General features: G+C 52.4%; 2 protein-coding genes across 3 annotated transcripts; both read left to right on the forward strand.

Annotated features, from left to right (window-relative positions):
- Positions 1 to 222: 222 nt before the first annotated feature.
- Positions 223 to 6,033, forward strand: IFNLR1 (interferon lambda receptor 1). Of its 2 annotated transcripts, none has more exons than XM_064398470.1 (7): positions 223 to 1,688; positions 2,326 to 2,440; positions 2,681 to 2,862; positions 3,208 to 3,350; positions 3,787 to 3,943; positions 4,221 to 4,345; positions 4,538 to 6,033. In XM_064398470.1, the coding sequence occupies exons 1-7, from the start codon at positions 1,325 to 1,327 to the stop codon at positions 5,447 to 5,449; spliced, it is 1,998 nt and encodes a 665-aa protein (XP_064254540.1). In that variant the 5' UTR covers positions 223 to 1,324; the 3' UTR covers positions 5,450 to 6,033. The 2 variants fall into 2 exon arrangements, with proteins under 2 accessions (XP_064254540.1, XP_064254539.1); XM_064398469.1 differs by having other exon boundaries at positions 226 to 1,688; positions 2,326 to 2,449.
- A 2,403-nt stretch (positions 6,034 to 8,436) lies between these two features.
- Positions 8,437 to 16,805, forward strand: IL22RA1 (interleukin 22 receptor subunit alpha 1). The gene is made up of 7 exons (XM_064398553.1): positions 8,437 to 8,676; positions 10,773 to 10,905; positions 11,237 to 11,409; positions 13,336 to 13,520; positions 13,977 to 14,112; positions 14,305 to 14,426; positions 15,188 to 16,805. The coding sequence occupies exons 1-7, from the start codon at positions 8,634 to 8,636 to the stop codon at positions 16,154 to 16,156; spliced, it is 1,761 nt and encodes a 586-aa protein (XP_064254623.1). The 5' UTR covers positions 8,437 to 8,633; the 3' UTR covers positions 16,157 to 16,805.
- Positions 16,806 to 17,890: the final 1,085 nt, after the last annotated feature.

Raw genomic sequence — 17,890 nt, forward strand, 5'->3', positions numbered from 1 at the left:
CCCGGGACAGCGGCACACGGACCCCGGGACAGACACACGGGCCCCGGGACAGACACACGGGCCCCGGGACAGACACACGGGCCCCGGGACAGCGGCACACGGCCCCGGGACAGACACACGGACCCCCGGGACAGCGGCACACGGACCCCGGGACAGCGGCACACGGCCCCGGGACAGCGGCACACGGCCCCGGGACAGACACACGGACCCCCGGGACAGCGGCACACGGACCCCCGGACAGCCCCTCCGGCACCCGCAGATCGGGAGAGCCCCGAGTCCAGCGAGGGTGCTCCACAGGAAAGGATGGTGACCATGGCGATGTGATGATGATGATGATGATGATGATCATGATGATGATCATGACGACGATGATGTGATGATGATATGATGATTATGTGATGATGATGATATGATGATGATATGATGATGATATGATGATGATGATGATGAGGAGGAGGAGGAGGAGGAGATTCTCGCTTACTAAAAATCCCAGTGACCTTGAGGAGGTCTGAGCCAGAGCCAGTGAGTGGCCCTGGAGCTGCCCCCGATCCTGCCCAGGCTGCTGCGGGAAGCACAGGAATTGTGGCTTGGCTGTGGCTCTGCAGTTCGGGTGCTGAAGGGGGATAGACCCTCCAGGCCCTTCACTTTGCTGTTTTCCTTAGAAAGGATTACAATTCTTCTTTTCACAAGGAAGTCAATAAAAATTAAATTAAATTAAACAGAGGTAGCAAAACAGCCAGGGAAACAGAAACCCGTGGTAAGAGGAAATGGAGATTTTTGGAGGAAATGGTGACTTTGTGCCCTGAAGCTGACACTCCCAGGTCCCAAGGGTTGTCAAGGGCTGGGCTGGGAGTTTTCCACCTGGGGAAGACCCTTTGTCCAAGCTGCTGTAGCTGTCCTGTGAGGTGAATTCACTGATCCATTCCTGCTGCTGGTGCCCGTGATGGGAAGGCAGGAGAGCTGAAGTGCCAAACAGTCCCTGCTCCAGGGATTTCCCCTTCTCCTGCGGTGGCACTGCCATTCCAAGCACACACCTGGCACCCTGCACTTGGCAGCGTGGCAGAGATCCAGCTCCTTTCATGTGCCCACACTGGGAGGGGGCAGATCCCTGTCCTATCTCTGCACTTTAACCCCAGCTGTAAAGTGCAGTAATTCCCTAACTCCCAAAAAACACTGTGCTAACATAAACTAAGAGGAACTCTTTGATCTGCTGTAAACACCAGGCTACCAGGGCCCCCACCCCACTGTTTTTGTTGTTGCTAGGTTATTAATAGCTCTCTCCTGCACTGAAACCTTACTTAAGTGCTATTAATATTTCACAGCCATGCAGGTAAGGACCAAAGGTCAGAGTTTTCCTGAGGTGTCTCACAAGATGAGGCAGCTCTTCCTTGCCCTGTGCCAGGGCTCAGCTGGGCTGCACTGGAGGGCGCAGTGCTGCAGCCTTTACCTGTCCCCCAAAAGCCCTCACCCTGCTCCTCTGCAGGCACACGTGCAGGGCTGGACCAGGAAGCGATGCAGGGCGCATGTGTGCAGCTCCCGAGCTCCTCCATCCTCTGGAATTCACACAGGAAACACGATGAGAACGGATCAAGGAAGAGCTTTTATGACAAGTGGGCAGTTCTGCTCTGTCCTGTGTGGCTGGAGAGTGGGAGCCCTGATGGCTCTGTGCCTCCTGCAGCAGGCTCGAGGTACGTGCGCTCCTGAGTGTTGCTTTGCTTTTCACTATATGGCTTTGTTGGTAGGAGGAGACATTTTAATCAGTTTAAATGGGAATGATTCACATAAAGTGGAGTATTTCATGGTAGAGAAGAGACAGTTTAAGATCTGTCTGTGGAAGGTGTCTTGTTGAGGGCTAGTGATGGACATGGTGATCTACTGGAAAAAAGAGGGGCAGGAAAATCTACAGGACAAACCTGCAGCTCTGAATTCCTGCTAGGATCTGCCCTTGGAGGATTGGGATTGAATGAGAAGTGTGGGACAGCCTGGGACAGACAGTCAGGGACAGACAGACTCCCTGTCCAGGGAATCAGGCAGAGTTTGTGGGCTGTAAATCAGTGAAATGAAGTGAGAGTACGGGGAAAGCCACTTGAAATTATAACAGATTGTTCATACAAACTTGTGTCCTAATTCTAAAAGCTGTTGAGATGAGGATGCTTTATGAGAGACAAGGAAAACATTGCATCACAGCTGCTTCCAGGGCCAATTTCCAGCCTTGAATGAAAGGCTCAGCCTCAGATGTTGACACCACCTTAGTGAGAGCCAAGTGCTATTTCCTGTCCCCAAAGACACTTTTGAATCATTCACATAATTTTCCCTTTTGGCCAGGTCATGTTCAGCTTCTCCCTCCTCAGAATGTGACCCTGCTGTCCAAGGATTTTGCCATGATTCTGACCTGGGCTCCAGGGGAAGGCTCTCCCCCAGGTGTGACCTACACTGTGAGGTATGAAAGGTAAGAGCTCCCAAACCGTGTCTGATCACAGGGACAGCTACTGGGCATCTCTCCTGATTAATGACTGTCCTAACCATCAGTGACCTTGCACCAAAACGAAACATGATCCATCTGGGAAGTGTTCCAAACTCTGAGCGCCACCTGCTCCTCACCCTCCCAAACCTTTCCTTCCCTTGCTCTATAAATCACAGCAGAACGCGTTTAATATTTTGGTGTGGCTGTTCCTTCCAGCCAGGATCGTCTGGACAAATGGATGAAGGTTCCTCACTGCAGAAACATCCCCAGATCCTTTTGCAACCTGACTTGTGCCCTCTCCAACCTCTATGTCAAAGTCCGGGCTCGGGTGAAGGCGGTTTGGGGACGGTCCCAGTCGCCGTGGGTGAAATCCCAGTTCAAGGATTATTACTCAGATGGTGAGTGCCTGCCAGGTGACAGCCTGGATGGAAGGACATTCCCACAAACACACAGACACACCCCACAGGTATCCAGGAGCTTTGTGGATGGCAGAGACTTGAGTGAGCAGGAACACTAACGAGCTGGGGTCATTTGAGGATGAATTTTGTCAGAATTTGTTCATCGGTGTCCCAGCTGAGCAAAGTGGCTCCCAGCTCTCTGGGGTGTTTTAGATAAAGAGGTGTCCTTTGCCTCCCTCTTATCACAAGATAACAGCTGGAAGTGAGGACAGCCACGGAAAGTGTGGCTGCTGGAAGGTAAGAGCCAGGCCAGCCCCATTGTCACACGTGCTCCCTCCCTTGCAGTGGAACTGGCTCCCCCCGTGCTGACCCTGAACGTCAGGGACAACTCCATCCATGTCACTGCCTCCTTCCCTCTGCCCACCTGCGTGGAGAACCTCACCTGGAAGTACGACCTGAGCCTCTGGGAAGCAGGATCTGAAGACAAGGTCAGTACAAATGGCTCTTTTGAGATGAAATGGAGGAACTGAAAGAGCTTCAAAGTTCTGGGCAGAGGGAGAGGGACTGGATGCAGGGTCTGGAGGAAAGGAACCAGCCAAAGCAGAGCTAAACCAAAGCCAGAGACAAAAAGCAGAAGTGTGTGTATGCATCCTTTTTTTTTTTGGCAGTTCCCTGTTTTTATCAGGAAGGGGAGGCTACACTAGTCAGTCTGAAGATCTGAGGTTTAAAACAACCAGTCCAGGTGCCACTGGCAGCATTCCCTGGCAGGGCAGAGCCCAGCACAGCTGGCATTCCCAGCCTGCATCCTGGGGGAGATGCCAGACATGGGGTCACACAAGGGATCCATGGGCTGAGGTGGCACAGAAACACCACCCCAATCATGAAAGAATCACGTCTCCAACCCTCTGCTTTGTCTCTCAACAGAAGAAATATGAGGGTTACTTCAGGAAGGACACAGTGACCATCAACACCACTGCCCTCAGAGGCAATTACTGCTTCAGTGCCAGGGCTCTCTTTGAAAGCATTAACTTGAAGCACAGCGAATTCTCCCAGCCCGTGTGTGTGCTGTTAAACCACAAAGGTATGGCCCTTCTCAGGAAGGGATGTGGGAGACATCCAGTGGGATGAGGGCAAGGCAAAGATTTCCACTAAAATCAGGTTTTCACCACAAAAAAAGCTTCCTGTTAAAGGGACTGGTTGGATTTTCTGGTGAGTGGTTCCTGCTTTCTGTAGAAATAGTTTCATTTAGAAAAGCCCAAAATATTTTCTGAAAATTCTGAGTATTGTGTGTCAGTGTAGAGCCCATGATTCCTATAAAAATACCACTCACAAGAGATTATTTCTGTCTTTTTCATCAGCACAGTGGAAGTTCCCACTTCTGGTTGTGATCCCTCTGGTTGTCCTCCCCATCTTTGTGGCCAGTCCCTTCATCTGCTGCCTGGTGAAACACGAGGCCAAGCAAAGGAAGATGCCTCAGGTTTTGGTATGGCCCAAATTCTGGGGTCCCCTCCTGACCCAGAGTCAGGTTTTCAGAGGGTAACTGGGGAGGAGCGGGGGGTTCTGCACTTCTCTGTTTTACATTTACAATTCTCATTTTTGAAATAACCTTTCTGACACCCAAACCTTTCTTTTGAAAGCATCACAGGCTCACTGTTTCATTCCTTCTCCCTGGCAGGATTTCTCTCAATTTGAAGCTGCTGGACCAAGGTCCCACTTGGAGCTCGGTGAAAAGGAATTCTGCAGTGATGATCTGAACTGCTCAGAGAAGCCAGTGCCCCAAAGGAGGACAGACAGGGCTTTAGGAGGACACCACCTGCCATGGATGGCTTCTTTCCTGTCATCATCATCGTCATCGTCGTCATCATCATGGTCAGAGGATGAGGAGGAGGAGGAGGACAGCAGCACTTTGATCCCATACGGAATGCCTCGGTATCCAAAGAGACCTCTCAGCTCTCAGCCCTCCCCAGCAGCTCCGGGGGAAAGCAGCTTGGATTCAGGAGCTGGAGCTCCCTCTGTGGCCAGGGCATCTGTGCTCGACCTCAGAGCCCTGGGTTTCACTCTCTTTGCAGAGAGGAAGGCTGAGGTGGACACCTCGGGGTCCCAGGCAAACGAGGAGCCATCCCTCTACCTCTGCTCCTCTTTGGAAAGAATATCCCTCACTGATGTGAGATTCCCAGGGGCCAGAGAGCAGGGGCAGGATGATGGAAACAGGGATGAGAGCCTGGGAATGACCCCTCTTCCCCCCATGCTGGGGGGGATTGGTGCTGAACCCCACGAGCACAGGGAGGCTCCTCATTGCTCCAGGGATTACCAGAAATCCATCCTGGACCTGCAGCTCCAGGTGGACTCGAGGTGCCAGGGCAGAGAGGAGGCCAGCAGGCAGCTGCTCATCCCCTTGTGGACACTGCAGGTGGCAGAGGATGAAGGCATCGCCAGTGACTGTGGCAGTGACAGCTTTACAGAAGGGACCCCACCCGAGTCCACAGTGCTGAGTGACACTTTTGGGACTTCAAAAACAGAGGGAAAATGTGATCCAAGGCTGCAGTTCCCAGGCTACGAGCACTCACATTACTTGGGAAGGATCTGAAGTGCCCAGCAGGCCTGGGGAGTGCTGGAAATCCTGGAGAGCTCCAGATATCCAAGCAAGGATCCTTGAACAAGGACAAAAAACTGATGTCTGGCCTATCACAGCAATGGCTTTAGGGACACAAAAGTGCTTTTATTGCTCAGTCACCTCTGTACTGCCACTGTCCCTCTGACAAGGTGCCAGGCTCTGGCACAGCCTGAGCCAGCCAGGGGTGGGGAGGCAGGGACATCTCTGAGGGACAGCCAGCAAACAGGTGAGCCTGGGGCTCACTGAACTGCAGAACAGGGGCCTGAAATTCAGTGGTGTGCCTGCACCTGGATTTGGAGCAGATTTTCAACTGCTTGGTGTCATCTTCGCTTCCCTCTAAGTCCAGAGCTTGACTGGAAGTTCCTTACAGAGATATTCAGCAAGATCTGGTTTTTGTGGCATGAAAAGTTCTCCACCTCATGCTGCAGAAATCACCTTCTGGGCTCCAACAGGGGGAACTGAAGCCAAAGTGTGCAGCATGTTTGTTTATTTATTTTTTATTTTATATTTATTGAAGCTGAAATTCCTCCTGCTGTGCAGAATGTCTGAGAGCAATAATATTTTGATATAAATCTCCATGTGTACGTGGTTTTGTTTTCCAGAGCTATAAAGGGGGACTGCAGCTCATCTTGAAAAAAACATTACCTTTAAAACAGGAGCCCATCCTGGGCTGGAGTGGAATTCTGAGACTTCCCAGCCAGGTCACTGGTCACTGGAAAGCCAGAACTGAACAAAGAATCACAGAATGGTTTGGTGGGAAGGGATCCTTTTGGTGGGAAGTTCATCCCCCTGCCATGGCCAGGGACACTCCCACTGTCCAGCCTGGCCCTGGGCACTGCCAGGGATCCAGGGACAGCCCCAGCTGCTCTGGGCACCTGTGCCAGGGCCTGCCACCCTCCCAGGGAAGGATTTCAGCCCAGTATCTAATCTAGATCTCGCCTCTGGCAGTTTACAGCCATCACCTTTGTCCCATCACTTCATGCCCTTGTAAAGGCTTTTTATGCTCCAGTATCAAAAGGAGCCTTTGTGTAAAGGACTCACAGGAAAACAAAGCATTAAAAGAAAGAGGGAAACACTCCCCAGCCACTCTCTGCACTCGGAGAGGGCTCAGATGAGGGGAGGGTGTTGTGGAGGGTATGAAAGCTGAAATCCTTTGAGAATAGGAGAGGAAAAAAGGAGTAAGGGACTGGGAACTGCTTTGCAGCAAGATGTACTCATTAAGGTCCCGAATTAAAGACCAAAGGAGAGGTGGGGGAAAGGATTCACCAGCTGGACTATCCCTTTGTCCTCTGCAGGTACATCCTGCATTGTTATCCCTCCAGTTCATTTGGAAAGACACAGATGATCCAAACATCATCACCACCCAATTTCTTGTGCAATTCAGGAAAACCCCCCAGGCTTTGATTTACAGGAAGCTCCGAAGTTGAGTAAGCTCTCCAAAATGCTTTGGACATGTCCCAGCTCTGCCAGCACAGCCTGGGATCAGTTCTTGTCCTGTCCAGGGGCAGAGGGACAGGCTGCAGGCCAGCCCAGCTGCTCAGGTGGTGGCAGCATCCAACTCCTCATTGCCTTTCTGCAAGCTTGAGAGCTGTTTTCCTCTGCAGAAGGGTCAGTCCTGGCCAGAGCACAGTGCTCCTCTCCCAGAGCAGCTGCTCCAGCTCTTATCAGCATCAGGGAATCATTTCCTTAGGAAAACACCTTGGGGATCATCGGGTCCAACGGGGAACCCACCCTGTCCCCTGTCCCCAGGGCCACATCCACACAAGAAGGTTCATGCCCAGCACTCACCAGTTTGCTGCAGTTCCCACACACTGTGAGGAAAAGTTTGAGTGAGTTTGGAAGACAAAACCCTAATTTTAAACTTGAAAGTTGAATTTTGGACATCTTCAGGTCCCCAGGGATTCAGAAAGGTGTTCTGGGCTATTCAAAAGGAGACACTTTGCTAGAAATAAGGGCAGAGGTAAGGTGTGAGGTTCTGTTCTCAGAACTGAAGGCTCAGGGGCACAGCAGGGTCCCTCAGCTCTGCCCCATCACAGCAGGAGCCAGAGGCAGCGGTGAGGGGAGGGAAAATGGAAATGCTTTTATCAGGCTGTGCAGGAAACACCCTAACAAACAGTTGTACTTAATTAGACACTGCTGGATAGGTGTGTCTGGTTTGACAAACCGAGGCCTCTGCCTTTGTCCAGCTGAGCTGAGGAAAACAAAGTGCCAGTGATGCACCATGGCAGGGCTGGAAGCACAGAGCCCTTCCACACCCAGGCAGGGCAGGGAACAGAAACAGCATCAGGAACAGGAAATCCACCATGAGGAGGGAAGCAGAAGGGGTTTGTGAATTCTACCACATGTTTGCAAGGATGGAGCAGTGAAAGCAACATTCAGAAGGACACAGGGTTTGTACTTTGAAAACATAATAACACCTTAAAAACTGAACTCATTATGGAAAAGGGACTGTATCCCTTCTTCTTGTCCATACAAACTGCCAGTTCTTATCACATGGATTCAGTCACAGAACTTTACACTGTAAACAGCCACAAAAATAAACATTGGAGGTGTACAATGGTCTCTGTGGAGCTGTGGGACAGCAGGTGCCCCTCCTGTGGAAAGGCCACCACTATTCTCTTGCTCACATCAGGGGAAAAAACCCCAGAGCTCTGGCTGACTTTGATTGTAACGAAGTATTCAGAAGGATTTTTGGAGGAAATAGGTGCACTGCTTGCAGCAGGTATTAAACCAAGCAGGTGCACAGCTCTAAGTTTTAATGTCTAGAGTTGTAAGAAGCTCAAGTTACCCGACCAGAAAAGCAAACCTCAAACCCCAGGAACCTCAGGGAGGGCTTTCAGGCAGGAAGCTCTCAGCAAAAAGGTATTTGGCTCTTTTTCAGGAGCTGGGGATTTTCTCAGCCTCTGGCTCGAGCACCTTTGTACAGTCAGGTGTGCACTGGAGGGGAGAGGTGCTGCTGCTGTCACTCTGCAGTGTCACACATGCGCAGGGCTCCGAGCAGCTCAGAGCCCAGGGAAGGCAGCACAGGAGCTCTGCTTTGCCCTGTTACTGAGCAACAAACCCAACCTGGCCTGGCAAGAGAGAATTCAGCCAAAAGGTGATTCACCTGCACACAGGAGCAGCTCCTGCCCTCGCAGCCCAGCCTGCAGAGCCATTCATGAAGGGATTTCTGATCGTCCTGGCTGCAGTTTCAGTGGTCGGTGAGTCCTGAGCTCTGCTGTGGCTGATTGTGGGATTCTGCTTGATCCTGGAGTCTGTGCTTCCCTCCTGTCTCCTGAATGATCGCCTAGAGAATGAGCTGTTGTCTGGGTTCTCTTCTGAGGTCTCTCTCCTTGTAGTAACTCCCATGTGTGGCTGGTGTGCTCAGCACTTAAGGGATTAGTAGGGAGAGGGAAAGATTCCTTCACTTCAAAGGGTTTGTCACTGTGCTAGGACCCAAATCCTACAGCAGTGAAGGATATTCACCGGTATCAGGGGCTTGGGATCAGTCTCCTCGTGTCTTAGGCAAAGGCACCAATGAATACAAGAACAGTCCTGATTTAAAGGAGGTACAAACAAATAATGGAATTTTCAAATGAGGGAGTCATCGTAGAGTGGTTGGGTTGGAAGGGACTTAAAGCTCATCTCATCCCACCCCTGCATGGCAGGGACACCTTCCACTGTCCCAGGGAGCTCCCAGCCCTGTCCAGCCTGGCCCTGGGCACTGCCAGAGATGGGGCAGCCACAGCTGCTCTGGGCACCTGTGCCAGGGCCTGCCCACCCTCCCAGGGAACAATTTCTCCCTGATATCTAATCTAGATCTACCCTCTCAAAGCCATTTAATCCCACTCCAGATGTGACAAGCTCACTGCTGGGTGAAAGAAGGATCAACCTTTTCAGCTGGTGTCATTCATCTGCTGTGTCTGGGATCTCACCCTGTGAAACTCCTCAGCCCAAGGGACTGTCACACTGTGAAATATCCTGGTTTTCCCCTGCCCACACTTGACTGTGCTTGTGTTGTGCTGCTTTGCATAACAGTGTTCTTAGCATGGATAAATGTGGGAGGACAGATTTCCTACTCCCGATAAGATTGGGGTGTTTGTGACTCAGTTTTCAGGGTGCTCAGACAGGGAATCCCACTCCTTCATACCCCCACTGCTGAGCCTGGGATGAGCCGAGGCAAACGTGGAGCTGCAGACGAAGTCAGGACAAAACCTGGAGTAGCCAGCAGCCCATTTCTGCTCCACTTCCCTGCCCAAATGGCACACAGCACTGAGAAGGGATCTGTGCCTTTCTGCCTGACCCTCCATCCAGCCAGCAGGCTGCACTGCTCAGTTCTGGTCCATGGGGAAAGCTTGGGGTGAGGATCCAGGTGGGATTTAGGCTCTGTTCAATGTGTGCTGTCCAACACAGCCCATCCCAGGGCTCAGTTTGCCCATCTTTGCTATTTTTGCATTTTTCACCAGGGGTCTCACTGCTCGCTGCAGGCTGAAGCCCTCACATGCCCCAGGTGTTTATCAGTGCCACAAACCAAGAGCTGAATAATGTGTAAATTATTTATCTTTGAGGGTCTGCCTGTAATCTGAATTCAGAGTTTATAAACCCTGAAGTTAGAAACTCTTGTGTAAATTTTGCACTGAGTTTTTTCATGACAAGAGAGACACAAACTCCTCAGGACTCTTCTGCAGCACCTCAGAGCCAGTTTGCTGCAGGAGGGCCACGGGGGGGTCCTGCTGTCCAGGACATGTTTGCAGGGACAGGTGACATTCCTGACCCTGAAGGGAGAGCAGCAGGGCTCAGAAAGCAGGAGCTGGGCTGAGCTGTTTGCTGTCACCCTGGCACACCCAGGCCAGAGTCCAGACACCGGGTGTCACCCTGTACAGGCACTTTCCATGCAATAAAACAAGGAGCACGAGAGGAGCACGGAGCCACATCTTCAGGAGGTGGCACTGAGCTCTGCATGTCACTTCCTTGAGCAGGGGCAGAAAGCAGAGACATTCACAAACCTCATTCTGGGCTTGAAAACAGGTTATTGTCTTATTTTACCACCCATGTAAAGGCTGTTAAAGAAACCCAACTAGAAATTCAAGGATTCTCTTTCTGACTTCGGTTTTTGAGGCTTTTCTGTATAAATTCCTCATTTCTTTGGGATGAGTCAGTTGTCTGCAAGAGTGTGATGTGAACACAGTTTGGAGCCTTGTTCTGCTCAAGCTCCTTCTCTTCAGCCCAGCTTTAGCAAAAACCACAGGATCCATTTTCATCTGAGGGCTGAGATGACAGAAAATATTCTTTAATGCCAGTTTCTCTGCTCCTTCAGGTATTGTGACTACAGAGAGATCATCATGTCTGAAACGTGCAGCATTTTCTTCCACAAACTTTGAGAACATCCTGACGTGGGAAACAGAGGCAGATATTCCCCCTGGCACTGTGTTTGATGTCCAGTACAAACAGTATGTGAACTTTGCTTCTATTGGGCTGTTCTTAGGGGTCTCAGAGAAAGAAGGGCCAAGAGAGAAAAGTTGATTTTGCTGTTTCTCCTGCCTGTATTATGGTTCATATAATGGTTCATATAATGGTTCATACAATGGTTCATATAATCCTATGAATATTTTAGGATTATTCTAAGTGGGAGATGATGCTCATTTAAGCAAATATTTTACATCTTGTGTTGCTCTGCTCCATTCCTGAGCTACTCATGCCCTCAGCATCTTCCTTCTCTCTATTCCATTTCCCCCCAGTCCTGTCCAACCAAACAACCCCAAATCCTTGTTTTGTCCTCAGGTATGGAGAGAAATCCTGGCTCACCAAACACGAGTGCCAGAGCATCACCCAGCTCTTCTGCAACCTCAGCAAGGAGACAGAGAACTTCACGGAGCACTTCTACGGGCGGGTGCGGGCGCGGGGCTGCTCCCCCGGCTGGGTGCGCTCCGAGCGCTTCGAGCCCCGCAAGGAGAGTAGGTACCAGTGCAGCCCCAGGGAGCCCTGCCCCAGCTCCTGCCCCTGCCCCTGCCCCTGCCCTTGCCCCTGCCCCTGCTCCTGTCCTGCTCCTGCTCCTGCCCCTGCCCCTGCCCCTGCCCCTGTTCCTGCCCCTGCCCCTGCCCCTGCCCCTGCCCCTGCCCCTGCCCCTGTTCCTGCCCCTGCTCCTGCTCCTGCCCCTGCCCCTGCCCCTGCCCCTGCCCCTGCCCCTGCCCCTGCCTCTGCTCCTGCCCCTGCCCCTGCTCCTGTCCTGCCCCTGCCCCTGCCCCTGTTCCTGCCCCTGCCCCTGCTCCTGCCCCTGCCCCTGCCCCTGCCCCTGTTCCTGCCCCTGCCCCTGCCCCTGCCCCTGCCCCTGCCCCTGTTCCTGCCCCTGCCCCTGCCCCTGCCCCTGCCCCTGCCCCTGCCCCTGTTCCTGCCCCTGCCCCTGCCCCTGCCCCTGCCCCTGCCCCTGTTCCTGCCCCTGCTCCTGCCCCTGCCCCTGCCCCTGCCCCTGCCCCTGCCCCTGCCCCTGTTCCTGCCCCTGCCCCTGCCCCTGCCCCTGCCCCTGCCCCTGTTCCTGCCCCTGCCCCTGCCCCTGCCCCTGCCCCTGCCCCTGCCCCTGCCCCTGCCCCTGTTCCTGCCCCTGCCCCTGCCCCTGCCCCTGCCCCTGCCCCTGTCCTGCTCCTGCCCCTGCTCCTGCTCCTGTCCCTGCCCCTGCTCCTTCCCCTGCCCCTGCCCCTGCCCCTGCCCCTGCTCCTGTCCCTGCCCCTGCCCCTGCCCCTGCCCCTGCTCCTGTCCCTGCCCCTGCCCCTGCTCCTGCTCCTGCCCCTGCCCCTGCCCCTGCCCCTGCCCCTGCTCCTGTCCCTGCTCCTGCCCCTGTCCTGCCCCTGCTCCTGTCCTGCTCCTGCTCCTGCTCCTGCCCCTGCTCCTGTCCCTGCCCCTGCCCCTGCTCCTGCTCCTGCCCCTGCCCCTGCCCCTGCCCCTGCCCCTGCTCCTGTCCCTGCCCCTGCCCCTGTCCTGCCCCTGCTCCTGCCCCTGCCCCTGCCCCTGCTCCTGCCCCTGCCCCTGCCCCTGCCCCTGCAGGGCAGCAGCTCCTCCCAGTTCAGGCTTGTGGGGTTCTGTGCTTGGTGGGGGGAGTGAGGCCTTGGAGGTTTGGGGGATGAGGAACGGGCAGGGTCGCAGCTGAGAGCTGATGCTGAAGTGTGACAGAGAAAGGAAAAGCTTGGTGTGAGGGAAGGGAGAGCTGCTGGTGGGAGGAACAGAGAAATGAGTAAGGGACATGATGGGCAGCCTGAGGACAGCGAGTCCCAGCAGCTGTGAAATGGGAACTTTGGGATAAGCATCCGTTCCAGTGGATCCTTTGTGTCCCAAGCCCAAAGTGAGCCTTCCTGCAGACACAACGCAGCCTTCGGGGGCCTTATTGGCTCTGTGGCTGAAATTTCCTACTGAAAAATCACCAAGAATAGTTCAAGGTGGCATTAGAAGCCAATGGTTGTGAAGAGCCTTCAGGTCTTTGCACCCAAAAGCTGTGAGAAGTTGGATTAAAGCTCTGAGCAGTGCTGGGTGTGGTGTGTGCCTGTCACCAGAGGGAAGTGCAGGCACAAAAGCTCTGTAAATGTGGTGCAGGATGGCAGCTGGGATTTGGGCAGCTCTGCTGTGGTGGGGTTTCATCCCTCACACACACAGGAAGGAGAACATCCTGCACAGGGACAGGGAACCTGCAGCTGGAAAAGCCTGGGATGAGAATTCCTGGGGACAGACACTGTGAAGGCACAGAGCCCCCAGCACTGTGTGCAGTGTCCTGGCTCCTGCCACGCTCACTCAGCTCAGACACCTTTCTGTACAAGCAGAAATGCCCATTTCTGAGTGTTTAAGACATCGGGTGATGCCAGCCCAGCTGACAGTGCCTGTGCTGCCTTTCCCAGCCGTCATAGGGCCCCCCCAGGTGGAACACGTCCCCCACGTCCGCTCCATCAGGTTCCTGCTCCGGCCGCCCCTGACGCCCCTGCGGGGCGAGGACGAGCAGCAGCTCAGCGTGGAGGACATTTACAGCAAATTCGGGGCTGTGGATTATCACCTGACAATGTTCAACCAGAGGACGCGGCAGCAGGTAAAGCACAACCTCGGGCTGTAAATCCCATTTCAGATGAGCTGGAGAAGGAGCTCAGTTTACACAGGATGGGGGAGATTTCTGATGTGCAAGGGAAAGCTTTGGAGTCTTTGACTCTCAGGACAACAGGAACTTTAAGCTTTCATCTTAAATTCTGGGGAAAAAAGGACTTTCCAAGAGTACTGTATAACTAGCAAAAAGTAAAACCATTGGTGACTAAAATTACTGAAGCAGTAATTTTCAAGTCTTAAGAAACTGAAATGCAGAATTAGATACAGAAATAATGGAAAACAAAATCATAGAAATATGATTCAGAAAAAAACAGAGTTGCACATACAGAATAATTTGAGCCCTGTAAGACCTCATTAGTAAATAATATTTTAAGCTGAATTTTGAATCTGAATTGAAGAAAATTTCATCCTGCCCAAATACAGATTTTATCTTTCTTTTCAACAGTGGACAAAGAATGAGCACAACAAAGAATTTGAAGTTTCCAACTTGGACCCAGACACTGAATACAACGGGACAGTTTATATCTGTCTGCTCCAGAGAAGGAGCAAACCTCAGGTGTTTTGGGTCAAAACACTGGCAGGTGAGACTTCAACTCTGCTGAAAGTTGAGAATTCCAGCTGGGATATGGGATACACAAAATGCATTGATTTTCAGCACAGAACGTTTTAATAATTTAAAAATTAATTCCTGTAAGACAAGACCTGTGACATCACCTAGCTAATTGTGACTTTTTTTTCTAATCCAGCTCTTTTTCCACTTGTTCTTTCCCCAGACAAGACGTGGATTCTCTACTGTCTGGTGGCCCTGGCCTTCTGTGCCGGGCTGCTTTTTGCTGCCACTGCTTTTGTGATCTACAAATACATCAAACAGCGCAGTGCCCAGCCCAGGGCCCTGGTGAGTGCCCTCAGCCACTGCAGCCCAGCTTGCAAACCACACAATCACCCCTGCCTTGGCTGGAAGTGGTCATTGAGTCCATGCCCCGTGTGGGTGCACAGCTGCCACTGTGCCAGGCTGCTCCCAGCCCCGTCCAGCCTGGCCCTGGCACTGCCAGGGATCCAGGGGCACCACAGCTGCTCTGTGCCAGGGCCTCAGCACTCTCTGAGCAAAGCATTTCTCCCCAGTCTAAACCCACTCTCCTTCATTTAAAGGGTTAAGGAGCTTGGTCTAGGCAATCACTGCAGATTACTGATATTTTAAAGTGCTCAGAACCTGCTCCAAACTGAGCCCCTTGGGTTAGGCAGCTAAACCTGAGGCATCCTAAATCCCCAGTTCCCCTTGAAACCCTGGGGTTCTCACCGATCCCTCATCTCCCACAGCAAGAATTGGGTTTTCATGCTAATGAGCTCAAGGATTTTCATGCTATTTCCATGCTGCAGGGCTTAGAACAAATCTTGCAAAAGTGAAAGCAGGAGATTTTTGTTCTCATATTTCAAGACTGCTTAGTTGATACACGATGAGAAATGTCTGTATTCCTGTGAGTGGTCATTGTCCAGGAGAAAAAAAGAAGCAGAGCTCTTTTGTCAGCAGAGCAGATCCTGGTGGTTGTTACTGGCTTTCACTGACACTTCTCCAAGGAAAATGTTAGAGTAACTAAAACAAACTTTCCAGGTCACAGCTTCTTAGTAATAACTTGTGCTTTTTATCTACTCCACCAGGACTTCAGAGGGATTCCATCGTTCCAGCCTCTCACACTGACAGTGGAGCACATCATAAAGCCCCTCAGCTTTTCCAAACCTTCCCCGTTCATCCCTGAAGTGCAGCTGGCCCAGATGAGCCAACATCTGGGCTGGGCCCTGGAGCCACGACAGCTCTCCTGTCCCTACCAGCAGCAGGTGGATGTCCCAGCACCGCAGCTGCCCCCCGAGCCCTGCCAGGAGGAAATGGCAGCTCCCATCACTGCCTACACCCCTCAGAGAGCTGAGCAGAGCCCCGCTGCTGCCCCAGGCAGCCCCAGCCTGGCCCTGACCTACGGGCTGTGCGTGGAGGGCACGGACAGGAGCTCACCGCCCGCGCAGAGGCTGAAGGAATCTTCTCCACATCGTCCTGAGGATGGAGAGCTCCGGACCCACGGGCTGGCAAAGAGCTGCGGCCACTGGGATTACAAAGAGCAGCAGCCAGAGGTGGCCCTGTGGAAGAGCAGGGACAGACTGGAGTCAGTTGTGATCCAGGGCAGCCCTGGGCAGAGCCGGCTGCTGCTGCAGAGCGAGGGGCTGCAGGATCCAGAGCGTGTGTCCCGGCTGTCCCTGTCCCTGCTGGAAGCAGGAGGGTGCTACAGGCAGCAGGCAGCGCTGCCCCTGCTGCTGCCCGCAGGGAAAGCTGCCCCAGGCCATGCTGCAGAGGAGGAGCTGCTGGCACCTCTGCTGCTCTCCGTCAGGACTGGCAGTGCCTTCCCTGCACAGAGGCACGGGGAGCAGTGGCTGCTGCCAGAGCCATCCCCACACCCTGCAGGCACAGTGCAGCTCCCAGGGACTGCAGCCGGGGAAATGCCCCCAGCAGCAGAGGGGCTGGGCTGCTCAGGGCTCCGCGTGTCCCCGGGCCAGGACACGGACACTCCTCTCACCATGCTCTTCAGAGATCTGGACTTGAAAGTGCAGTGGGATGAGGAGAGCACAGAATTTTATTAGGATGAATTAATGGTATTTAAATCCAGATGTTGTCTTGTATAAAACAGAAGCAATGCAAAGCCACAGCTGATCCTGGCTGTGTTAACAGAGCTCAGGGCTGTCACCCTGTTCCATCGTGGAGTTTGTGCCTTTACTGAGAGAATTGCTCCTTGTTACACTGCCATACTGTACCTTTGCACTTAAACAACAGGTCTTTATTTCTCACATATTCTCCAATTTATTATGAATGGGGTTACTTTAAAAGATCAGTGAAAATTCAGTTTCCAGTCCCAGATTCAGTTTACTGAAAATTCAGCAAAATTCACAAACTGTATGTGCTCTTTACCAACACCTAAGATAGAGGGCTGAGATGAAACTCCCTTTGAAGAAATTCAGGTATGCAAACCTAGAAGTATTTAATGTACCATGGTACAGTAAAAGAAGTAAACAGTTACTGGTGTTCTGCCCTTGGATAGATGACTTGGAAAAGAATATTGCACTTTCCTGGAATGGACTTTGCCTTTAAAGGAGTCATTGAAACTGGTAACAGCTCCTGATGCAGCAGTTCTGTGAAATGTGTCCCTGTCCCCTGTGCTTTTTAATACCTGTACAAAGATTAAGCCTTTTTTAATACCTGTACAAAGATAAAGCCTTTTTCATCTCAGCAACAGATTAATGCAGCCTTGGCCTAGTTCTGAGCTTTGTCAGCTGCTGCTCCTTTCTCTCTCTGCAGCAGTCACACGTTCCCTGCCTCCCCTGAGATCCCCAGGGATGAAGCACCTGGAACCACATTCCAGGCAGGCAGGGATGTGAGGATTTGCAGCTCAACCCTCAGTCTCAACTGACCCCAATCCAGGCACCAGTGACCCACACTGAGACCAGGGAGGTCTGGAGCTCTCCCTCCCACCCTCCCTGCCCATGGGAACCTGCCCCCTGGTCCTGGCACATCCTCCACAGCTGCCACGACCACTTTTTGGGGGTCAAAATCCTTGAAGCATTTGCCCAAGGAAGCTAAATTCTAACTCAGGGGCCAGAGGAGGTGATTATTTTTCATTCAGAGGAAAGCACAGTTCAGCCTGTTCATTTCCACTGCGTGGTGAAAAAATGTGTCTGAGGACATTGGTTTTAGAGAAGTGAAAGCATTTACAGGAATAAGCAAGGTTGGACTGGTATGGGGAAGTATTTACTCACAGACCAATCTGACCAGAGGTAAAATTCAGCTGTTCCCACTCCAAGTGCGCTTGGGGCTTTTCTCAGCCCAGGAAAGCTGCAGGTAAAGGTTAAATTCCACTTTCTTTGGGGTGATTTTGCAAATAAGCCATAGGCTCATGAAGTGAAGATTTTTGATGATTCGACCCAGGATTAAAGGAATAGTCTTAGAAAGTTTACAGGCCAAGGTTCAGCTCTGAGCTCCAGCCCCAACAGCTGCTGAAGGACCACAGCCCCGTGAGGCCAAAAGGGCAAAATTCCAAATGTGCTGAAGAAGTGTGAGGGTATCAAAGACTGAAATACTGCATGGCTTGGGCAGTGACCAGCAGGACATTCCCAGGGAGCTCCCTCCATTCCATTCACTACCAAAGGGTCTGTGGAATGTCTTTTGATCTGGTTCCTGTACTCTGTGCCCCAAAAAACAACACACAGAGAAATGCTGCAGCTCCTGGAGTTGTTCCCAAGGACTGGGACACCCCAGGGGTAACATTTTTTTCCACTAAACCCCCACTGGAGAGGCATTTAAAGCCAGTGATGCCAATTACC

The sequence above is a fragment of the Passer domesticus genome, chromosome 24 (genome assembly GCF_036417665.1).
Source record: "Passer domesticus isolate bPasDom1 chromosome 24, bPasDom1.hap1, whole genome shotgun sequence".
In the NCBI taxonomy this organism is placed as follows: Eukaryota; Metazoa; Chordata; class Aves; order Passeriformes; family Passeridae; genus Passer; species Passer domesticus.

Bases quoted from the DNA above. Each gene is read 5' to 3' on its own strand.
- IFNLR1 (XM_064398469.1), top strand. From the start codon at position 1,325: ATGCAGGTAAGGACCAAAGGTCAGAGTTTTCCTGAGGTGTCTCACAAG. The intron at 1,689-2,325 runs GTACGTGCGCTC...CCTTTTGGCCAG, and splicing joins CCTCCTGCAGCAGGCTCGAG to GTCATGTTCAGCTTCTCCCT. The intron at 4,346-4,537 runs GTATGGCCCAAA...TCTCCCTGGCAG, and splicing joins GGAAGATGCCTCAGGTTTTG to GATTTCTCTCAATTTGAAGC.
- IL22RA1 (XM_064398553.1), top strand. From the start codon at position 8,634: ATGAAGGGATTTCTGATCGTCCTGGCTGCAGTTTCAGTGGTCG. The intron at 10,906-11,236 runs GTATGTGAACTT...TTTTGTCCTCAG, and splicing joins TTTGATGTCCAGTACAAACA to GTATGGAGAGAAATCCTGGC. The intron at 11,410-13,335 runs GTAGGTACCAGT...TGCCTTTCCCAG, and splicing joins CTTCGAGCCCCGCAAGGAGA to CCGTCATAGGGCCCCCCCAG.